This window comes from Aristolochia californica, unplaced genomic scaffold (genome assembly GCF_029961685.1).
Source record: "Aristolochia californica isolate CCGP_79_NKW_82.1479 unplaced genomic scaffold, dmAriCali1.0.hap1 SCAF_4, whole genome shotgun sequence".
Taxonomy (NCBI): Eukaryota; Viridiplantae; Streptophyta; class Magnoliopsida; order Piperales; family Aristolochiaceae; genus Aristolochia; species Aristolochia californica.
Genome location: NW_027182103.1, coordinates 31,426,526 through 31,449,333, shown reverse-complemented (window position 1 = coordinate 31,449,333; position 22,808 = coordinate 31,426,526). Strand labels below are relative to the sequence as shown.

The following is a 22,808-nucleotide window of genomic DNA, read 5'->3' as shown; positions in this document are numbered from 1 at the left end:
GGGTAGTTGAGGGAAAGAAGTCTAAAAAGCCTATTTGGAGGCATTGAGATGTATCTTATGAAATTTGTTCTTTGGCTTCTAAATCTGTGTAGCTGATCTCACGTTTTTTAGGAGAGGATCTGTGGCTGAGGAGGTTGATCTTCGATCTTTTAACCGCCCAAATGAAATTCGCCTTTTTAATGTTAAAACATAAGGTTATAAATCTACGATTATTCAATAAATTTTTTTAAAACCTTTTTAGAGATGTGGTGTATACTGATTGTTTTTAAAATCAAGACAGGTGTATTTACATATTTACCCATCTTTTTTATAATTTATGAGCTTAGACAAAGAAGTAACGTCGTTATCAGGTGTCGAGGAACTCTCGGAACATCATGTGCGCTAGCTGCCGTGCCGAGCTCACTTCACGGTCTCATACTCCCAGTTGGTCCTCTCGCATTTCATTTTCTCTCCCCTATTCCCTCTTCCCGCCACTTACAATTGTTGCTGCTCTACTCACCTTGCAGCTTCATTTCAGACTTCTGAAGTTCGTCCGAAGCCCAATTAGATGTTTCTCCGGTGGTAGCTTCGAGCAATTCAGTTTGGAGCTCCAAAACCTCCTCACTTCGTATCCACCAAAAAATTTCTGAAAACCCTAGCTGAATTTCACGAAGTGGTTGTTGTCATGCCGGCTCTAATTTCTCCCGGAAAGATCCTACGTCTCGAGCTCGAGAACTTCAAATCTTACAAGGGCATACAAACCATTGGTCCGTTCTATGATTTTACAGCAATTATTGGACCCAATGGCGCCGGAAAGTCCAATCTTATGGATGCTATAAGCTTTGTACTTGGTGTTCGTTCTGGCCATCTACGTGGTGCCCAGCTGAAAGATTTGATCTATGCATTTGACGACAAAGAGAAGGAGCAAAAGGGAAGAAAAGCTTTTGTTCGGCTTGTTTATCAGATGGGAAACGGTTCAGAGCTTCAGTTCACGAGGGCCATTACGAGTTCTGGTGGAAGTGAGTACAGGATTGACGGAAAAGTTGTCACGTGGGATGAATATAATAGTAAACTAAAATCTCTTGGGATACTTGTCAAGGCCCGGAATTTTCTTGTTTTTCAGGTGATTATATGTCCTTTAATTTTTTCTTAGCGGTTTATGATTCTGAATGAAAATTTTCTTGCCCGGCGATGCCGGCAATTTTTTTGCTGCTCTGAGTTATTCTATGTTTGGCATGCAATTAAGCACAATTCTCATGAATGTTGGTGTTGTGAAGGCGTGTGACTATCCAAAAAGTAAGTTTATAAGCGCTATAGCATGGTTCTTTTCCTGTTATTATTATGTAGTTATTGGTTGTATACTAATTACATTTATCTTTTAAAAGTAATGCCTTAAGGGTCGTCTGTCTTCATTGGTGTTGCTTCTTGGTATCAATCAGATGTGAAATTCACGAATACATTTAGTATGGACAGTGCAATGACAAGCATCAACAAGAACATGTTAGGGATGGATTATTTGCCAATAACTCAATTTATTTGATGCCTTCAGTGATGGAATAGACCAAGAAACTTTCTGAGCCAAATGTCAACTTTCCAAATTTTGTTGAAGTTTTAAGCTTCTGTTCATGAAAAATAATTATTCAACTGAAATAAGTAACTTATTAAGAAGGTGGAGATTTAAGTAACTTGATGTGAGCTATCTTGGTTTGTCCAAGTCAGTAGTCTGTTGGTTGAACAAATAAGTGTGAGAAGCAGTCCTGAGAAGTGTATTTGCAGAAGCAATCCTGAGAAGTGTATTTGCAGAAGCAATCCTGAGAAGAAGATTTGAATTCCAAGATAAAATTTCTTTCAGGAGAAGTTTTTTTTTGTAGAGTGATGATTTTATTTCAACAAACCAAAATTACATTAAGGGAGACCTCCCCTTACAATAAGAGATTGGAAGGAGGTTCCAAGCTTAGGATAAGAGTCAACACTATAATTAGCTAAACGGGGTATATGAGACCAAATACGTGTAATTGAAGATGAGAGGTCCAAAATATCTAGGAAGGTGTCCCAATGGCACCAAGAGGGTGATGAGGGAGTAGGGTCGCCTTGGGGGTTGGAAGGGGGGCGGGGGTGGGTCCACGATATATTGACTATTGTGTTATTAAGGGTAGTTTGGGAATTTCACTTTTGTGAAACGGTTGCCTTAGTTTTTCTCTTTATATCGGGGGAGACACCGTTATTAGGGTTTTATGATTATCATCACCGAGAAGGAGTTGGAGTTGTAGTCCAAGAGAGGTTAGAGAAAACACTGTAAGTGTGTGCGATTTCTCTTGTAAACTATTTCACCTTTATAGTGGATTACTGCAGCGGCGGAAGACAAGACGTAGTCTCACTTTGAGGCAAACCTGTGATTTCATGCTTGTTTTTCTTTCTTCTGCAATTACTATTATTGCTCTTGTTAGCTTGGAATTAGGGCGTCTAATTTCTAACACCAATCACCACCTTAGAGTCTCCCTTGATGATGTGGGATTGCTGAAATGGTCGTGATAAATGCAAAGGCCGTGGAGGAGGGTAGAAAGTTCAGCAGTGGTAGAGTCCGCACTACCAAAGGGTCCGAAGTAAGAGATGAGGGGAGTACAATCAGAATCCTAGAATACAATGGCAAAGCCAGCCGCCCCTGAATTGCCAATAGTACTGCCATCAAAATTGAGATTTAGGTAGTCCAAGGGGGAGGGGGGGGGGGGGGGGGTGTTGCTTGCTTGTGAGGATCTTCTTAAGGCATGCACTCTAGAGGAAAGTTTGACTAAATAGGGGGACATGAGACGCCAAACAACAACGGCTGTATGAACATTAGAGTGCCGGGTCCAGTGCCACTGAGAAGCAACCACTGGTATTGGGGAACCAAATCAAGTTATCCAATATGTGAGTGCGGATTTGGAAAGAGTCAAGGCCAACAACCAGATTACATGTAATGAGGGCTTCTTCATTGGTGAGTCCCTTTCTAAGATGGAGGTTCCATGATCCATTCTCCCACACTTCAGCCACCACCGTCAATTCATGGCGAGTCGTGAGCGGCATAATGGGTTGGAATGAGTTGGCCAAGGGGCATTTCCGCATTACCAATTAGTCCAAAAATTCAAACTGTAGCCGTCACCTAGAAAGAAATGGATTGTGGATCCAAAAGTCGAGAAGAGGTGTGTTAAGTTGGGTCCAAGGCCCATCCCAAAATGATTAGCCAACTTAGGAAACCTCTTTTTCAGCTAATAAACTCAAGATCTTTGTACTCAGTAATCTATTTGGGACTATTTCTTAACACTCCCCCTCACGTGTAGACCCTCTTTTTGTGGCTCTACTAGTGGATAATTTAGGAGTAGGCAGTTAGGTGTAAGACTTCTTTTGTGGCTCTACAAGTGGATAGTTTAGGAATAGGCCCTTTTTTGTGGCTCTACAAGTAGATAGTTTTTAGGTACAGGCCCACATATGAGTACCTGCTTTGATACCATGTTAAGTTGGGTCCAAAACCTATCCCAAAATAACTAGCCAACTTAGGAAACCTCTTTTCCAGCTAATAAACTCAAGATCTTTGTACTTAGTAATCCATGTGGGACTATTCCTTAACAAGGTGGAGCATAGATTGCCAAATGAGTGACGCTTGCCCATAGTGATCCATTTCATCCTTGTCATCCAAAGATTGGCAATGACCTTGGGCCTCCAAATAGACTCAGTGGTAGAATTGAGCTTCCAAAACCATTTAAACAAAAGATCTTGACCCATCTCTTTTGTACTCTTGATACCAAAACCCTCAAGATGCTTGGGTAAACAAACATCTTTCCAAGTAACCGAATGATAATTAAACTCGTTGGTGCCTCTCCATAAAACAACGATGCTTAATCTGGTCAATTCAACAACAAATGGAAGTGGGATAAAAATGAAAGGAAATAGTTCGGGATTCCCACAATACAAGAGTTGAGAAGGATAAGCCTTTCTTCCTTTGAGAGTTGGCGGGCTTTCCAGGTGGATATGCGGCGCTCAAGCCTCTCAATAACTGGGGCCCAGAGGTTCATCCAAGGTTTGTTGTCAATCAAGGGAAGCCCCAGGTTGGTAGAAGGGAGTGTCATAATAGTGCGTCCGAGGGTATCAGCCACAACCTGAAGGAGATCCAGATGGATGTGAACTCCCAAAATACCGGTTTCCCTTAAATTGATCTTCTGTCCCAATGTGAGCTCAAAGAGGCCGAGGGGAGCTTTAAGTTTGATCACTTGCTCGAGCGTGCCAACACCAAAGCTGATAGTGTCATCAACAAATTGTAGCAAGGGGATGTCAAATTCTCTTTGGTTGGGAGACAGAGCTAAGCTTACATATTTCTTTGGCAGAGTAGATCATTGGGGCAGGTATTCAACAACCAGAGGGGGGAGAGGAAATCACCCTGACGAAGGCTTCTGGTTCCTATAAAAAACCCACAAACTGTGCCATTGAGAAGGGGGGAATACGCAGTAGAGGAGATGCAAATACAAATTCAGAATCTCCACTGGTGGCCAAAACCCATACGGTCCAAAATATCATTGAGAAGGGATGAGCTGACCCTATCGAAAGCCTTCTCAAGGTAGAGTTTGAGAACAAATCGGGGGAGGCCAGATTTTGAGAGGTGGTCGAGAAGTTCATGAGCGGCCATAGTAGAGTCCAATATATCTCTTCCCCAAATGAAAGCACTTTATCCTCGGTGAGTGACCTTGAGCATGTGAGCAAGAATGCGGTCAATAATCTTGTACGGGCTTGACACAAGGTTGATCGGTTTGAAGTTGCTCGGGAGTTCCACATTAGCTTTTTTGTTATTAGGGCAATGAGGGATGCTCCAACACTCTTGAAGGTGATACCTCAGATGAAACTGTGGACCATAGAGGTGATGTCATCCTTCAAAATATGCCAATAGTGCTTGTAGAATTCGCCATTATACCCATCCGGGTTGGGGGCATGATCGGTTAGGAGGCCGAGGACTGCATCTTCAATCTCTCGATCAGAAAATGGAAGCTTAGGGAAAGTGGGCAAAGTGGGAGAAATTGTGGAGAAGTGAATGTTCGGAAGTCTTGATATGGTATGGCACTCCCCGATATATAGGCCGACAAAGAAGCTAATTAAAACATTAGTAATAGAGGCCCTGTCCGAGGTGACTTCATTGTCAATGACTAAGGAAGTCATCCGGTTAGTCCTCCTACGAGCCGAGGCGACAACATGGAAGAATTTCATATTAGCATCTCCCTCTACGAGCCATTTGAATCTGGCTCGTCGCTTCCAATGTACTCGCTCTCTATTAATAAAAGTTTGAAAATTGTTTTGAAGAAGAATACGACTAGAGAATTCAGTGGAAGTGTGGCACCTTTGCTCTTCAAGGGAATCAAAATCAGCAATTTGAGATTGGAGAGGGGCTTTCTCATTGTTTTTTTTTTTGTTTTTGATAAAAGTGATAATATTGTTACCATATGTTGGAATGCATATAAGATAGGCTTTATGTTAATATTCGTTGTATAATTTATGTCATGTACATAGTCTAATTAGAAAGGGATTAGTTGGGTTGGGTTGCATTGTATTTAGCCCATGGGCTGTAATGTAAGTAACCTAACCCTAAGTTTAAATAAAAATGAAGAGGAGGGGAGCAGCACTCCCGTTTTTCCAGCCTCCTTGTTGTCTTCTTCCTCACGGTGAAACCGAAGCTTGAAGCTCCTCTCCCTGGCTGTTCCGTCAGCCTCTGGTGGTGGTGGTTCTGTCCACCGAACTCAGAGCTTGGAGCTCTTGGTCTAGGCTGTGCCGTCAGCCTAATTTCGTGGTGGTTCTATCCACGAAAACTCATAGCTGGGAGCTTTGGTCTTGGCTGTTCCGTTAGCCTCCATTGGTGGACGTTGGGTGTTCTCTTCAGGCATCACTCTTCAAGAAATATTTGTCAAATATATTAACAGAGGAAAAATTTCAAACTAAAGGGGCCTCCCGTTACAACCATTGCGGGAAGGGAGGTCCCATGTTTAGCAAGCCCGTCGGCCAAAGAATTAGCAGAACGGGGAATATGTGACCAAGTACAAGAAAGATTGGCAACAATGTCCAAAACACGATGATAAATAGGCCAGTGTCTAGAAGGAGGGGTAAAAGCAACGGAGCACAAATGAATAATAACGTTGGAATCTCCTTCAGCAATGAGGGGGCCGTGGAGATGATCTCTAAAAGTCGCTAAACCATGATATAAGGCCCGGAGCTCAGCAACAGTGGAATCTGAAATTCCCATCGGCCCCGCGGCTGAAAAAAGGATGCTACCCAAGGCATCCCTGATAACTCCTCCAAAGCTAGCAAGTCCCGAACTACCCCGAGGCACTGCCATCAAAATTAGCTTGAATGTTTCATGAGGAGGGGGACTACAGAATGCATGTTGGAGGCCGTCGGTTTTCAGATGTCTGCGCAATGCATCGCCAGTTGATCTGCAGAGAGGAGCCACTAAACGTGCGCATATCCTTCTTGTTGTGTAGCCAAGCTGAGATGTATCCCACAATCATTTCTGTGATCCCGTCAATTGAGAGAAGTTTGGAATTGAAGTGCCGATTATTTCTCTACTGCCAAATCAGCCAGGGGATGTAACCAAGGCAAGCTGACACAATCATACGCCCCAGCTTAGGTATGGGGAGGTGTTGGAGAAACAGACCAACATCCGATAATTGCTGAGGCATACAGAATGTAATGCCTATGCGATGGAGGATCTGAGTCTAGATTTGCCATGAGAAATGACAATGGAGCAGCAAATGCTGGATTGTTTCATCTTCATGAGAGCATAGTATGTTAAGTTGTGGAGCCTAATTAACACCTTACACAGAGTCGGTTTGCGGATCGACCTTTGCAGTAAGGTCGCCGTGGGGGTTGGAAGGGGGTGGGGAGCCCCTGAAAGGTCCACGATATATTGACTACTGTTTCATTAAGGGTAGTTTGGGATTTCACACTGGTATTGTGGGTGCCCTAGTTTTCTCTTTATATTGGAGGCACCGTTGTTAGGGTGATTATCGAGGATCCTGAGTTGTGCGAGAGAAAGGTTATTCTTCTTGTAAACTACTTCATCATTATAATGAGTTATTACAACGGCATAAGATAGGAGTCGAACCTGTATAAATATTGTGTTCTCGTGTTTGATTTTTTTCTTCATCTGCAATTATTATTGCTCTCGTTAGTATTGAATTAAAGCCCCTAATTCCTAACATAGTGGGTGGAGCCTGCAAGGGGAGGTATTGCCTCTTCGCCTAAGATTGTCCACTGTGAGTATCCTTCCATGAAGGGCACTCCATAGAAACAAATTAATCTTTGGGGGGGGGGGGGGCTACCTTCTTCCAGGAAATAGAGCTGATGTGGGGATCGAGCTTGCCAGTGATGAGCAAGTAGGCAGATGAGATGGAGAAACTTCCACTGCTATCGGGCACCTAGATGAGCTTATCCGAAGTAGCGGGTCTAATATCGATTTCCTGCAAGTCTGATAAGAGTTGAGAGGCAATTATAGCTTCTGAATCCGAAAGGCCCCGTCAGAAAAAGAGATTCCAGGGAGAGGTCCAGCAGTTCGCAACCATGGCATTTTGGGAGAAAGAAATGGGGAGAAGAGGATAGTAAGATCTGCTCAATTCCAAACCTTTGCACCAAGGTCAGTCCAAAACCAAATAGTTTCACCATTGCCCGCAAAAAAATTAACCCCAGTACGAAGGGACGTGATCAACGGATAGAGAGAGCGCCAAAGAGGCGAGAGTCGTCGCATCTGCCACTTGTCCGCCATCTTTCGTCTAAGTTGAGATTTTTGGCCACTATAGCTCTCCAAATGGCATTAGGGTAGACATTGAAGCGCCAAAACCACTTCAGGAGGCAGGCTGAATTCATATCTCTGGTTAGACATAAGCCGAGGTCCCCCCGAATCTTTGGGTTGACATACGTCTGCCCAACTAACTACGTGATACTTGAAATCGTCACTTGAACAGTGCCAAAGGAATCTTCTACGAATCCGATCAATTTGATTGCAGATTTCCGCTGGGCAACAGAAGAATGACAAGAAAAAGATTGGGATTCCATCAATAGCAGCCCGGAGAAGGGTGAGCCTTCCAGCCAAAGATAAAAATCGGCCCTGCCATGTAGCCAACTGTTGCTCTAATTTTTCGATGACTAGGTCTCAAAGCTGCTTGAGTGGTCTACCGATGAAAAGAGGGCACCCCAAATGAGAGGTGGGGAGGGCTCCAATTTGACATCTGAGAAGGTCAGCCATGCTATGAAGGGTGCTCTCTTGAATGTGGAACCCCAATAGAGATGTTTTGCTCCAGCTCACTTTCTGACCTGTAGACTGCTCAAAAAGACCACGAAGAGATTTGATGGTGCCAATGCCAAATAGAATAGTGTCATCCGCAAATTGCAGTAGCGGGATGTCAAGGTCAGCCTAAGAGGAGATCGGTTGGATCCATCCTACCGATTTGGCTGCCCAAACTAATTGAGCAAGATATTCTGCCAAAAGATCGAAGAGTAAGGGTGAAAGTGGGTCCCTTTGCCGGATGCCTCTAGATCCCTTGAAGTAACCTAGAATGGTACCCATTGAGCAAAAGTGAGTAACTTGCAAACGAGATGCAACTGTGGATCCAGTACTGCCATTTGGGTTCGAAACCCATTTTGCGCAGGAGATCCCCCATATGGGACCAACGGACTCGATCAAATGCTTTTTCTAGGTCGATCTTCAGAGCAAAGCATGGTTTTCCTAGTCAGCTATGATGATCCATCATTTCATGAGAGGCCATGGCTGGATCCATAATATTTCTTCCTGTAATAAAAGTTGATTGGCAAGGATCCTTGCAATGATTTTGTAGGAGCTGGATGTAAGACTGATCGGCCGGTAATCCCTTAGGTGCTTGGAGATTTGCTTTTGGGGATTCAAGCAATGAAAGAGGCTCCCATGCTTCTATATGATAAACCATGGGAGTAAAAAGAATGAACCATCTTCGATATGTCCTCTTTAATAATAGGCCAACATTGCTTGAAGAAGTCACCATTGAATCCGTCCAGACCAGGAGCACGGTATGAGGCAAGACCCAAAGTTGCAAGTTCAATTTCCCTCTGAGAGAAGGGCCTATCCAACATAGATGCGATACCAGTAGGAAGGGTGGAGAAGGAGATGTGCTAGAGGCATGGGAGGGGGCATCGCTCTTCATGGTAAAGATTTGCAAAAAAGCTCAAAAAAAGGTTAGCTATGGCATCCTTGTTAAGTCCCCGTCAACTTGCATCGAGGAGACCCAGTTTGAACGATGCTGAGGCCATCGAGTGAAAGAAACGAATGTTGCCATCCCCTTTGCTAAGCCAATTGAATCGCACTAGCAAGTAAGCTCGGAGTAGGAGATATCTTGAAGTTGCAATTGTAGGGCGTTCCGGGAATGAAACTCATCAGGGGGGAGGGTACGCGATTCCTTCAAACTATCCAGAGCAGAGAGCTGGGTGAGATTGCTCGCCTTTGTGGTCTTGATTCCCGCATGAAGTGAGGTGGCCCAGGAACGAATATGGAGCTTTTGTGGTAAAGCCCATCCAGGCCTTCCAAATGGCCGTAAGGAAGGCCAGACCGAGTTAACCTACTCAAAGAAGGATGGATTCTTAATCCAAGCGTTTTCAAACCAAAATGGCTTCGGGCCCGAACTGTCAGTTCTTGTATCAATCAATATAGGCCAATGATCAGAACCAAGGCGGTTGAGAATCCTCCCCGTGGTTAGATGATGCATCTGCAACCACTCACTGTTGGCAACAAGCTGGTCAAGTTTGGAGAGGATGGGTTTATGCCTCTGCCTGTTGGACCATGTGAACATCTTCCCGGATAGACAAATGTTGTCCAGCTCACAACTTCTGATGTAGTAAACAAATTTCCTCATCGATGCGGAGATGCACCTAGCGGGGGGAGATTTTTCAGAGCAGAAGCGAGTAAAGTTGAAGTCTCCCACAAGGAGCCACCCTCCCCCCCAGTGAAGGGAGATGTCCAACAATTCCTCCCAAAACAAATTTCGCTGACCATAACGAGAAGGACCGTAAACCCCGTATTACTCGTTGTTTGGTCACAGATGTGAAGGCTGATTGAGTGAATCCCGCGATGTTCATCTAATACCTCAACCAGATTTTGGTTCCACATGGCAAGGATATCCCCAACCGATCCAATTGCGTCAATTGCAGGCCATTTCACTTGGCGATTGCTCCAAAGGTCATGGACAATCTAGTCGAACATCGAGGTAATTTTGGATTCTTGGATGAGAACAATGGAGGCCTTGCAGGAGACAATCAGGTCTCAAATACATGTTCTTCTCCAACTCGAACCAATTCCGTGCGTGTTCCAGAATAAAATGATCATTTGTTTGGATGTTTGTTGACTTCGGATTTGCTGGGGGGTTGTAGACATTTCAGCTTGAAGACTCGCGATGAAGTCATCATCTGGCACGAAAGTTCGCCGTTCACTAGAATGTTTGGATAAATAGTTGGTGGGTCATTGGACTCCTCTTGATTTGGAGAATCGGTTGGTCGAATAGAAGCTCGGTTTATGCATTCGTAGGTGATGACTCTCAAGTGTTGGGGGGGAGTATTTTTTGTGGTGGAGGTAGGGATACGACGAAAATTTCGAAGGATAGGAGTGCTACCACTCGATTCTATATCAGACTTTGAGTATTGGATGCTAGGAGGGAGAGTGGGGGAGGGAGAGGTGTCGCCGGATGGCAAAGAGGTGGTAGTGGACATTTTTGATGTGATACGATGGGGGAGATGATGGGGCTTTTGGATTAAGGGGGAGAGCTCAAGCGGCTGTTTTTTTGGAGCAAGATGGAGTGTAGGATGACAAGGATGGGGGGGTGGGCTCTGTCAAGATTTAAAACCTGGTCAGTTCGGTGGTAGGTGAGGGTTTAAATCAGTTGTCTGGTGAACTTGGAGAAGGATGTCCTTTTGTGGAGTTGTGGGTCGAGGCGTGGGGTGCAAGGTGTGACCAGGTGGGTTGCTTGCCAGGACGTTGTCAGGAATTTTGGGATATGGAATCAGGGTCTGTAAAATGGGGTTAGGTGGTAGGTGAAGGTTTAAATCAGATGCCTGATCAACCTAGAAAAAGATGTCCTTTTATGGATTTTCGGGTCGAGGCGCAGGGCAGAAGGGTTGAACAGGATGGTACTTGTCAGGATCGTATAAAATTTTTTTGCTGATGGGTATAGGTATTGTCAAGAATTTTGGGGTACAGAATCAAGGTTTTAAAATGGGGTATGGGGTGGGTTTTGAGGTAGTTTTCTAGAGCGGGGGTGGTTTACTTGAGGTTGAATTCAAAAACTCCTGTGACAGCTGACAGTTCCGTACCTGACGGGGTGATAAGACCGGGTTAATGGACATTACCTGCTTAAGGGGCAGAGGTGCTTGGGTATTATCCAAGATAATGCGGGGCGGGAAGTTGCTAGCTCGCTGTTTGAGTGTCCGCCATTGTCGGAGAGGAGCAACTGTTGGAGCCAAGGAAGATGACCCGAATCTAGAAGACATGAGTCTCAATGGCGATTTTGATGAGAGAGGAACCCGAACAAGGCTGCGTGGGGATGAGGACGATGCGGGCCATATTGAGCCGAGCCAGCCTAGAGGTGTCATCATGTAGCATTACAAATTGACTGAAGCATTCGGCGATTTGTTGGAAAATGTCAACCTGCCAGAGCTTCGTAGGGAGGCCTAGGATATAGGTCCATTGGCCGAGAAGCAATTCCAGATGGAATGGGGTTTGGCAGTTGATTTTGGAAATGGGCGAGGCGGGGGTGAGAGGAAGGCAAAGAGCACGTTCAGTGTTTGTTTGGTTTCGGAAGCGGATCAGCCATCTTCGATTATTTATGAAGGAAACATTGGGTTGATGTGTGATTTGTAGAGCTTGGATAACCATGATAGAGCTGGTAGGATGTCCGAGCTGGGATGTTGAGTGGTGATGATGATGGAATGGGATAGGAGTTTGGTTCCAGTGCTGAGATGGTGAGGGTCTAGGTGGATGGAGAAAGGGTTAGAGGGTTGTGCGGTAAGGATTGTGGTGGTATAGGGAAGGTGGTGGGGAGCGGAAGCAGGAGTCTAGAGGTTTCAGAGGCGGGAAAGAAGGTTTTGGGGTTTTTTTCGCCTTTATTAGTTTCAGTGATTTGAACAATCCAGGCTCGAAATTGGCCCCATCCAAAATCCGAGTTTGATGCCTCCGGGACATAGATTCTTCCCATGATTATGCCTACCGTGGCACTGGGTGATCTTGCACTCCCATTTGTCCTTGTACTGGTAGACAGATAAGAGGAAGATGAGATCTCCGGTCCAGAGCTCCTTCGATGTCCTTGTCAGTTCAGATAACTGGGTAGCAATATCAAATTGGGTGACGAAAGCAGCGTTGGCGTTGAAGGAATGGAGATGAAGGATTACTTGCCTTTTGTTGTCAAGAAAAAACGGACTAGTCGTCTGACGCGATTAGAGATGCTTTGGAACGAGAGAGTGGTATTTCCTTCCTGAAAAGTGACAATCGGGTTCGCTATTGTAGTGGGGCTTCGAGCTTGTCTTTTGGTTGTCTTGTGTCGGTTTGCCTTTTGCCAACCGCTTTCCTTGTCTTCACCATTCGGAGTAGAATTCTTCCACGTTGAAAGGTCTTTGGATTTGTATTCCTTGTCAGGTCTTGGAGGAGTCCTTCTGGTTTGTTGCATGGCAGCCAGTGAGGTGTCGCCATTATCAGTGGTCCTTCGGTGATCATTGCTTCGTCTCCCCTCCTTAATCGAATCCTTATCCTGAGTTGTTTGTTGAAAAACTCCGTCTCTCGCATCAAGAGTTTTCTCCTTCGCCTTCTTTCTCGCATTGAGAGATTTCTCCTTCCCCGTCTGTCGCTCGTCTAGAGATTTCTCCTTCTCCGTTCCTCGCATCATCTAGTACGACTCCAATCCCAACCTAAGACCTTCGTCAGCAGCAAGATGTTGAGGCACTAAGTAGAGATTCTACATTTGAGCCTTCAAAAGACTTGGATTTGTTTGAAGAGAGATTTTTTCTTATTCCTTTCTCATTGTTGGCTGTGAGGCGACAATTCGAGGACCAAAATTTTAATTTGCTCTTAAGCAACTTCATCTTGCGAGGGAAGATCTAACCATCATAGTTGGTACCATTTAATTCAGACCCCTACGTCTTCAATCAGACAAGTATTATCAAATCGGAAGGGGGTACTAGTTCTAGTGTTGATCTGTATGGGCCAATAATCAAAGCCAATATGGTTAAGGACCTACCCATGGGTGTCATCATATAGTGTCAACCAGTCTTGGGTGGCAAAGAAGCGATCTAACTTGGATAGAGTAGGTGGCCATTGCCCATTGGACCAGGTAAAGGATTTACCAGAAATATTGATCTCCTAACTAACAGCTCCCAATAAAGTCCGCAAAGCTATGCATGGTGCAGTTAATTCTGGAAGCTTGAGGGGATTTTGCATTGCAGAAATGAATTACGTTAAAAACCCCAACAACAAGCCATGGGAGCTGCCAATTCAGAATGATGTCAGATAACTCATCTCAAAACAAGCTTCTCTCACGGTAGCAAATGAGCCCATATATACCAGCAAGACCCCCAGAGAGACCCCAAGTCGAGTCTTGCAGCTTAAGCCTAATTGAGTAAGTACCAAGAACATAGTCCAACACATCAATAACATTGGAGTTCCAGAGAATTAAAAAAGCCACCTGAGAGACCAGTGGCATCAACAACTTTCCATTCAAGGTGGGCATGCCCAAAGGTCTTGGGCAAGGGAATCATTCAAGCATTGACAGTTAGATTCTTGTAAAATTACAACAGAAGTTTACAAGTAGCAATGAGGTCTCTTATTCTGGCTCGCTTTCTGGCAGACCCAATTCAGCACACATTCCAAGAAGTGATAATCATGACTGACGATTTTTGGTAACTTCAGAAGTGGGCCTGTCACCCGACAGGTTGCCGTTATAAACCATGCCCAATTTCTTGGCTAATTCCATCATGTGACTCCATGTATCGTCATCATACTTGCTTCTTTCAGACTGTAATGCTTTGATCAATTCGTTGGCTCTTTCATTTGGCGGGGGAAAGGAATGTCTACCAAATTCTGGTGGAACAGGTTAAGGGGCCGATGTGCTTGATTCGCTGTGGCATGGGTTGCTGGGAGGGCTGTGCCAGCGTCTCTGGTATGTTGCCAGTGTTGGTGGGGGGCAGGCAAGGGTATTTAGAGTGAGGACCAGTTGTAGGAACTTGGTTGGGTTGATTGGGAACGGAGGTTGAGGATTCGCTATCGGAGTGGATTTCATTTGAGGAGGATGAGCAGATGGGGGAGGGGAAGGGGGAGTCCATGTCCGCTGGGGACACAATGGTGCTGGCGTGGTGGGCCAGTACGGTAATTATGCAGAGATTGGGGTCTAGTTCGGGTTCACCAGGATGATGAGAGGATTGGGGTAGCCAATTGCAAAAGGAGAACTCTTCAATTTTCAGACGTGGGTGAATATGGGGGAAGGCCATGAGAGGATTATGTAGGGGATGGCCATTGATGAGTTCAATTGTAGGTAGTTGAGGGGTGTTATGCAGACAGTTGTTGGGGATGGGTGGAAGGTAGTGTTTGGTTAATGAGGGGGGGTGTCCTTCTAGCTTCCGGGTTGTGTATGGCAGTGTTGGTTTGAATGGGGGGGAAAGCGGGAGTGTTATTGAACTTGAGATTTTGGGTAGGTGATGAGGGTGGTTGAAGGTTTCGTAGGCACTGGATAAAACAATCCCAACCAAAGTTGGTGTTGGTGGCTTCTAGAACCGAGATACGTGCCACGGTGATGCTTCTGCAATGCTGCACAATTCGGCATTCTCTAGTGTTCTGCTGGCAATCGGTGCGAAAGGTGAAGCAAAGTGGTCCAGTCCATAGTTCCTTTGTCGTTGCAATGCTGGTGTGATGTGTTGATTTAGCTGCCAGAGACTGGTGGATGAAGGATTTGCTGGCCGACAATGGAACTGAGATGAAAGACCTCTTCTCACCATTGTGGACAGTAACATGAATACAAGGCTAACTTGAAAAGCCTTTCACCCCCTAGGAAATTGATGCAGCAGTCCTCGGATTGCCTAGAGATAGGGCCTCGGGCCCAGACTGGTTCAATGGGGAATTTTACCGACGGTTTTGGGACTTAATCTGAAGTGATGTCCAAAATTTTGTCCACAATTTTCACCAAGTAGGTATAACTTATAAATCTATTGGAGCCTCCTTCATAGCCCTCGTCCCAAAAAAATTTGGCTCCAATCAGGCTAAAGATTTCAGGCCCATAAGCCTCACCACTAGCCCTTACAAAATCTTAGCTCGTGTCCTTGCCAAGCGCCTCAAATCTGTTCTCCATAAAGTTATTAGTCCCAGTCAAAGTGGCTTCATTGCTAGTAGGAATATTCTTGACTCAACTATGACAGCACATGAAATCCTCCACTCCTTCAAGAAATTGAATAACCCAAGAGTGGTTATAAAACTGGACTTTGAAAAAGCTTTTGATAGAGTAAATTGGAAGCTTCTTGATCACCTCCTCTACAAGATGGGTTTTCCCATTCGTTGGAGATTTTGGATGAGAAACTGTATCTCCAATGTCTCTTATTCAGTTATGATAAATGGCGAACCCAGTGGATATTTCAAAAGCACTAGAGGACTCAGGCAGGGGGACCCTCTGTCCCCTCTTCTATTCACCGTCATTGGGGAACAATTAGTTGCAATGATCCGCTCAACCAAATCTACTGGATGGCTAAGTCCTGCCTCCCCTAACCCTACACTTGATGTTAGCCTCCTCCAATATGCACATGACACTATTCTTTTTTGTGATGACACTCTCGATCAAATTCAGAATCTTACTACTGTACTGAGCTTATTTGAAATCTCGTCTGGGCAAAAAATCAATTGGGAAAAATCCTCCATCTCAGGATACAATATAGAGCTAGGCCTTCTTAACTCTATGGCCAACTACTTGGGCTGCCGCATTGAACTATCCTCTGGAACATATTAGGGGCTTCCTCTGATCCCTCGTCTCCCCTCTAAGACTTCTTGGCACCCAGTCATTGAACGTCTTGAAGGGAGACTTGCCACCTAGAGGGGGAAATTTCTCTCAAAAGCAGGTAAATTAGTTCTCATCAAATCATGCCTTCAAGGAATTCCCAACTATTATTTGTCCATGTTTCAGTGCCCTTCATCTATCAAAAACAAAATTGAGTTATTAAGAGACGCTTCCTTTGGGGAGGTCCTAATGGCGAGAAAAAATATCATCTGGTCAAATGGGAGGAGGTTTGTAAGCCAAAAAGATTTAGGTGGGCTGGGAATTCGAGACACATCTACAACAAACTCAGCCCTGTTGCTTAAATGGATTTGGAAATATAACATGAATCATAATTTGCTTTGGAGAACTTTCATCAAGGAAAAAACAAATCTTTCCTCTGGTTGGTGTATAGAAGGAGGGAGAATCCGCTCTCTCTCACCTGCATGGAAAAAAATTGCTCAACTCCTTCCCAATTTCAAAATTGCTACCAAATGTTATATTGGCAACGGAAATACATCGAAGTTTTAGAATAACTGGTGGGTTGGCCAAACTCCTTTGAAAAATAGCTTCCCGGTTATCTTTGGCCTCACAAGTAACCAAGAGATTACCATTTCGGATAGTTTGTCAGAAAATGGAGATTGAAATCTTAACCTAATAGGGCATCTTACTGATGATGAAGCTCTCCTAGCGTCCTAACTCCTCATTCTTCCTCGCAGCCAAATGAACACATCTGAAGATACCCTAATTTGGACTCCTTGTCCAAAAGTATCTTTCTCCTCATCTTCCGCCTATGCACTCCTAAACAACCTCTCAGATCATCCTAAGCACCCAACGGCTCAAGCTTGGGATCTGCTAGCCCCCCTACGATTCAAATTCTTCGTTTGGTCTGCTTGCAGGAACAAAATATTGACCTCTGATGCTTTAATTTGTAGAGGCACCTCAATCTTGGACCATCACTGCCCGTTCTGCATAAATACCCCAGAAACAGCAACCCACGTCCTCCTTTCCTGCAAGTATGCCTACCTAGTTTGGACAACCCTTTTAAACAAAATTGGCCTCCAATTCTGTGCTTCAAGAAACCTAGCTGACACTATCCTCTCTCTGGTCAACTCGCAGCTTCCAAAGCTAGGGAGAATGATTATATCTTGTTGCATTGGGCCAAATAGCAAGCCAAGTCTCTATTTGGCTTTTAAATAAAAAAGAATTCAAAAAATTCAGTGCCTCAAACTTTAGAGGAAATTGGCTATCTATTGCCTAGATGTCCCTTCCCGCTCGCCCCCCTACTATGGCCACATGGACACCCCCTCCACCTGGATATATAAAGCTCAACTTTGATGGCAACGCTTTAGGCTGGCCTGGTCCTGCAAGTTTCGGTGGTGTTCTTCATAATGGAAATAGCGAACTTCTCTTCTCATATGCTGGTCCCCTTGGCAGATCAGACTCTACTACTACAGAACTCGCTGGACTTCTGCACGGGCTCAAGGTCTTCTCCAACCATCTCTCTGGCCCACTCTATATTGAAGGCGACTCAACAGTAATCATCAATTGGTGCGCAAATCATGGTCACCCCCCTGGCGACATTGGGGTATGTTCAAGGAAATCTGTAATTTAATTTCTGGGCTAAATTGTACGTGGAAAAACATTCCATGCTCTGCTAACCACTTAGCAGACTCTCAAGCCAAAGCGGGTGTGTCTCTCCAACACTTTGTTGTGGAGCCAGGCCCTTAACTAGGTTTGTATTTCTCTCTTTTATCAATATATGCACTTTCATGAAAAAAAAAAAAAACATGAATACAAGGCTTGGTCTTGTAGGCGCGGTCATAGGAGATACTGTAATCATTGGGGTTCAGGGGCGATGGGTTTGAATGAGTTTTAGGACGTGATGGTTCTTGGCGAACAATCGTCCAATCATCATCTTCTTTTTCTAGCTTGGCGGTCCTTGGAGTGTTGCACTATATGCCAACTCTACGATGCCTGTGCTCTCTATCTAAAACGCGATGATCCGAACTGTCAGAGTGAAAATCCTCCCGATCAGGTTGATTGAGTCTCTTAGAGCTGTCGCCAGTGAAGGGTCTCTTCTGTCTGTATTCTCTGGCCACCAAGTTGTTGATTTTTTTCGTACTTCCATCATAGTGACGGTGACGAGTCCGTTCGCTGGTGCTGCGCTCCTGCTTGCATCTCCGAGTGGGATCTCTTCCTCTCTCGTTGATGATGACGGAGGTTAACAGGCGATTGCGAGAATCTAGCTTGACCCTCACAGTGGTGGGTGCATCGCTCGCCGCTCGCCTCTCTCGACCCTTTTGAGAGAAGATGAATATCGTTCTATAAAAAAAAAAAGCTTCTCTTAAAAAAAATACTAGAACAGCTGTATGGTATGAGCGGCAGGGATACATAAAGGCTTGGGCTTCCGCTCTTGTACTTTTGGGCCTTGGGGGAGTGTTTGAACTCCTATGTTTGAAGTCCTATGGATGACATGATTCTAGTCCCACTAAATCCTCACATCTGGTGAAAGTGTGATGTATCCTCCAGGAAGATTACATTTTTAAACCATTCTTCAATCATCATATCCGTTGTCATAGTTTGATGAAGGTTTTGAATCCCACCATGAGGCCTGGGCTTTTTTTGGTTAGATAATATCCAGAAAATCAACTAACCCAGAAACTAGGGTGTGTATATGTACTGGATGCAAAAAGAAAGAGACAGTGGAGGATTGAAAGAGATGAGTTGCCGTACAGAAGAGTCCTTTCAAATAGAATGCAGAACAAAATAATTCTGCTTGTGATTTTGTATTCTGATGAGAACCAATGTTGACATAAGATGTACAGTGTAGGATCTTTGCCTTGCCGTGGAACAATACAGATAACCAGATCATTATATTGAGTATGTTTCCATACAGAGAAGGAGATGGTTTAGAGGGCTGTTCTACTCTGTTTTCTTCACTATCCAAACCCTTGTCTCATTGATAGTAAACCTGTGTAGGTGAATCTGCAAGAGAAATATGATCCAGAGGGGTCAAGGGAGCTGGAGGCAATGTTGGAAGCACATAGCTATAAAAACCAGTATGAGGTTATGGAGGAACAAACTCAAATCTGGAGTCCATTGAACATGAATCTTACCATGGAACCTCTTCAAAATGTAACGTCTGTTGAGATGCACATCTTTTTTGGAGATAGGAAAGTAACATCTGTATTCTTTCTACATACCTAAACAAGAGTGAAACCTGCAAATTCTTGGTGGAAGCTTGGATTCTCTACTCATTGTCATTAAATTCCTTGTAAAGCTGCCTTATAAGTGTAATTTTTTTTTGAGAAAGAATTATAGGTGTAAAAATTACGACTGAAATTTTTATTTTCTCTTTTCGTGGTTACTTTGACAAGTATAGGTCGTCTCTTAGAAACTTTTTGTTTTTCTCTCTCTTTTTTATTTTTACAGTGGCTAGTTGGCATCTGGAATGATAGCTGCATGTAGGTCAAGTAAAGATGTATATAGTATAATCTGAACCTATGTCTTCTTTTCCTATCATGCTATGCCTTTTATGTGGCATGATGCACGCATTGTCATCCAAGCGTTGGCATGATATATGCATTATCATTCAAGGATGCTTTGATGTGATGTATGCATTATCATGTAAGGATTTATTTTTTGACATTACCAGCATATTGCATGTGAATGCATGATCTTGCTATCTTAAACAACAGCTTGGGAATACTTGAATTTGGAGCATCAGAAAATTTGTGGCTTTTCTACCATCTGCATGCTGAGAGGGATGTCTTTGGAGCTCATTCTGTATAAGATTTCATGCTGCAGGGTGATGTTGAGTCAATTGCTTCAAAGAATCCCAAGGAACTTACTGCACTTCTTGAGCAGATATCTGGTTCTGATGACCTCAAGAAAGACTATGAAGATCTTGAGGATCAGAAAGCTAGGGCAGAAGAAGAGTTTGCACTCATTTACCAGAAAAAGAAGACAGTTTCCACAGAGAAAAAACAGAAGAAACAACAAAAGGATGAGGCTGAAAAACATCTTCGATTGCAGGAACAATTGGTATATGGGTGATAGTCATTAGTGAGATATCTTATTTTTCTGCTAGTTATAATACATGTTATGTTTTGGATTCATTATGTGATGGCATGTCATGTTTTCAAAAAAAATAAAAAAATGCATGTTCATCATCATGGGGCTCATGAATATTGATATCATAAATTTATCAACGTTGGTGGGTTAAATAAGTCTCGTAATGTGGTTTTTGGGTTGAACTTCAGCTATGTCTTGTCTTTGAAAGATCAGGCTGCTTGAGGTGGTTCTCCTAACAGTCAACACCTGAGCTTGGCTTATTAAGCTCAAGTGCTTTTATCCCGTTGGAGGTTGAGTTTGTGAAGTCATGTTTTGGGCAGCAAGTTTAAGAGTTAAGAGTGTTATGCTCATATTGTGGTGAAATCAGGTGTTTGAATAACAATTTCATCATGTGAAAACTTCACCAATTAAAAGTAAGAACTTCTGAAAAAGAACCAGGCCTAGTAGAACATTACATCTACATTGGGAAAGTATGCATGAACCTTCCTTACTTTCTGAATCCCATCATTTTGATTAATGTTTTTGACATGGTTTTCAAAGACAACCGAGGTTTGTCTCCCTCGGTTTCGTGGTGGTCTAGGTATTCGGACAACTAAAGACACGAACTGCGCCCTCCTCCTCAAATGTATTTGGAATTTTAATACAAAGCATTGCGGCTTGTGGAGGAGCATGGTGAGCTTTATACTTCAACTCACTGGCCATTGGTGGAGAGAGGGAGGCGCTCCCCGCTGTTTGTCCCCGATAGGGATATCTGTATACAAGCTGCTTCCTACCTTTAAGGCAGTGATGTCCTTCTATGTCGGGAATGGGAGGACTTTCCTTTTCTGGATTGATGAATGGTGTGGGTCCCCCTCTCATGGAAGAGTGTTTTGGGCTCTCTAGGATTTCCTCGGGGTTGTCCCGCTTGGTGGCTGATGCATGGCGCAATCAGTCTTGAAGTCTTCTCTTTTGTTGGGGTTTGAATGATGAGGAAGCCAGTGCCTTTTGCTCGTTCTTTTTTTTATTTTTTATTTTTTTTGAAATGATGCTGAATTATATTAAAAGACTTAGAAGGGTAAGATTACAGGGGGGAAACTTTCCCATACAATGAGAGATTGCTGGGAGGTTCCAAATTTGGCCAATCTATCAGCCAAGGAGTTGGCTGATCTAGGAATGTGATTCCAAGTACAATAAATTGTGGACACAATGTCAGCATTACAATCAATGATAAGCCATTGGTGCCAGGGGGAGCTTGAGCTGGAGCACCAATTGATGACGACTTTTGGAATCCTCTTCGATAAGCAGCTTTCCGTGGAGACGGTCTTTGAAAATTTGCAGCCCATAATGGAGGTCACTCACTTCAGCAGTGTTGGAGTTGGCAATACCAACCGGCCACGCATAAGAGAGAATGATCTCACCACAATTGTCCTTGAAGACATCTCCTGCACCCACCGGCCAGGGACATCCCAAGGCACTTCCATCGAAGTTGAGTTTGATGCAGTCGCTAGGGGAAGGTTCCCATACCTAACTTTGTTGTAAATATTTGAACATAAAGATCGGAGATATGAGACATATTATCGGATTGTAGAAATCTCTTCTCCAAAATTTCCAGATTTCATTTACCGTTTTATTATAAATCACTTGATGCACATTCTTTGATTTCATACTATCTTGACAGCCATGCCATAACGGTATAATTTTCTTGTTCCTGTTCTTCTATCCTTGGATTTAGAGGATCTTTAGTTAGGAACTTCAATTTTCCTTTGGAGCAGGATCCTTAGTTAGGAACTTCAATTTCCCTTTGGAGCCGAGAAAATTTGGACTGCTTGAGCCTACATAACATAATTTTGTCTATTAAGCTTGTCAGAAGTAATCTGGTGATATTTCCATCGTTCTCATTTACCTTTGCTGGTTTCTTATCTGAAGATTCAGCCATATGAAATAATGCAGGAGTCCAAAGACATTTTTTTTTTTGTTTGAAATGATGAGTCCAAAGACGTTAACAACACATTAACTACCAATTTCACCTGCACTGGGTATGTATTCAACACATAAACACACTTTGGCCTTCAATTTAGATCAATCTTGCTCCAAATACCAATCTGGAATGCAAAGCAAAGCAAATAGGGGTCTAGGATTCCAACATATAAACTTGCAGATTGTTATATGCTCCAATTAAACAAATCCGTGGCATAAAAAAATAGAGGGTTGAGAGGTAAGGTGAGCGTCAATGTCCAGTGATTAGGAGTTTGGTCCTTCTCATAGAGGCAACAACATGGAAAAGGCGGTGTTTATGTTTCCCTCTTGAAGCTTCCAAATCCACCAGATATAGTCCTGGTGGGCTAGGTCTTCTAAGGTGGCTTGGAGACTTTGACATTCAATGAACTTTTCGCCCCCCCCCCCCCCCTGAGATTAATAAGGCAAAGTTCGTGACTGTGGGTTGATTAGCTTATATTCATGTGTGACATCACCTTTTTTAGCTGACAATTTCATTTTATTATGAGAATGTGTTTTCCTCAGTTTACAAAGTAAAAAGAGAAAAAAAAGAAAAATTATGATGTTGTTTGCAGAACCTATCTCGTGATAAATATTCCCACTGTGTAGCAGGGAAAATTCTGATGACTAATTCTGAATACATCCCATGAAATTGATGCTTGGGTACAGAAAGTAAGTGAGACCTGTCACTCAAAAAAAAATAAAAATAAAAAAAATTAATTAGGTCCACTATCTTCTATGTTTGTTTTT

The 22,808-nt window shown here is 43.6% G+C and overlaps 1 protein-coding gene across 2 annotated transcripts in view; it reads left to right on the top strand.

Annotated features, from left to right (window-relative positions):
- The first annotated feature begins 367 nt into the window (after positions 1-367).
- Positions 368-22,808, top strand: part of LOC137961916 (structural maintenance of chromosomes protein 1) — a 56,721-nt gene continuing 34,280 nt past the window's right edge. Inside the window, exons 1-2 of one of the 2 annotated variants that reach the window (XM_068808556.1) lie at positions 368-1,102; positions 19,818-20,054. In XM_068808556.1, coding sequence (XP_068664657.1) covers positions 665-1,102; positions 19,818-20,054 — 675 coding nt within the window. In that variant the 5' untranslated portion in view covers positions 368-664. The remainder of the gene's footprint in view (positions 1,103-19,817; positions 20,055-22,808) is intronic. The other variant, XM_068808555.1, reaches the window with a different exon arrangement.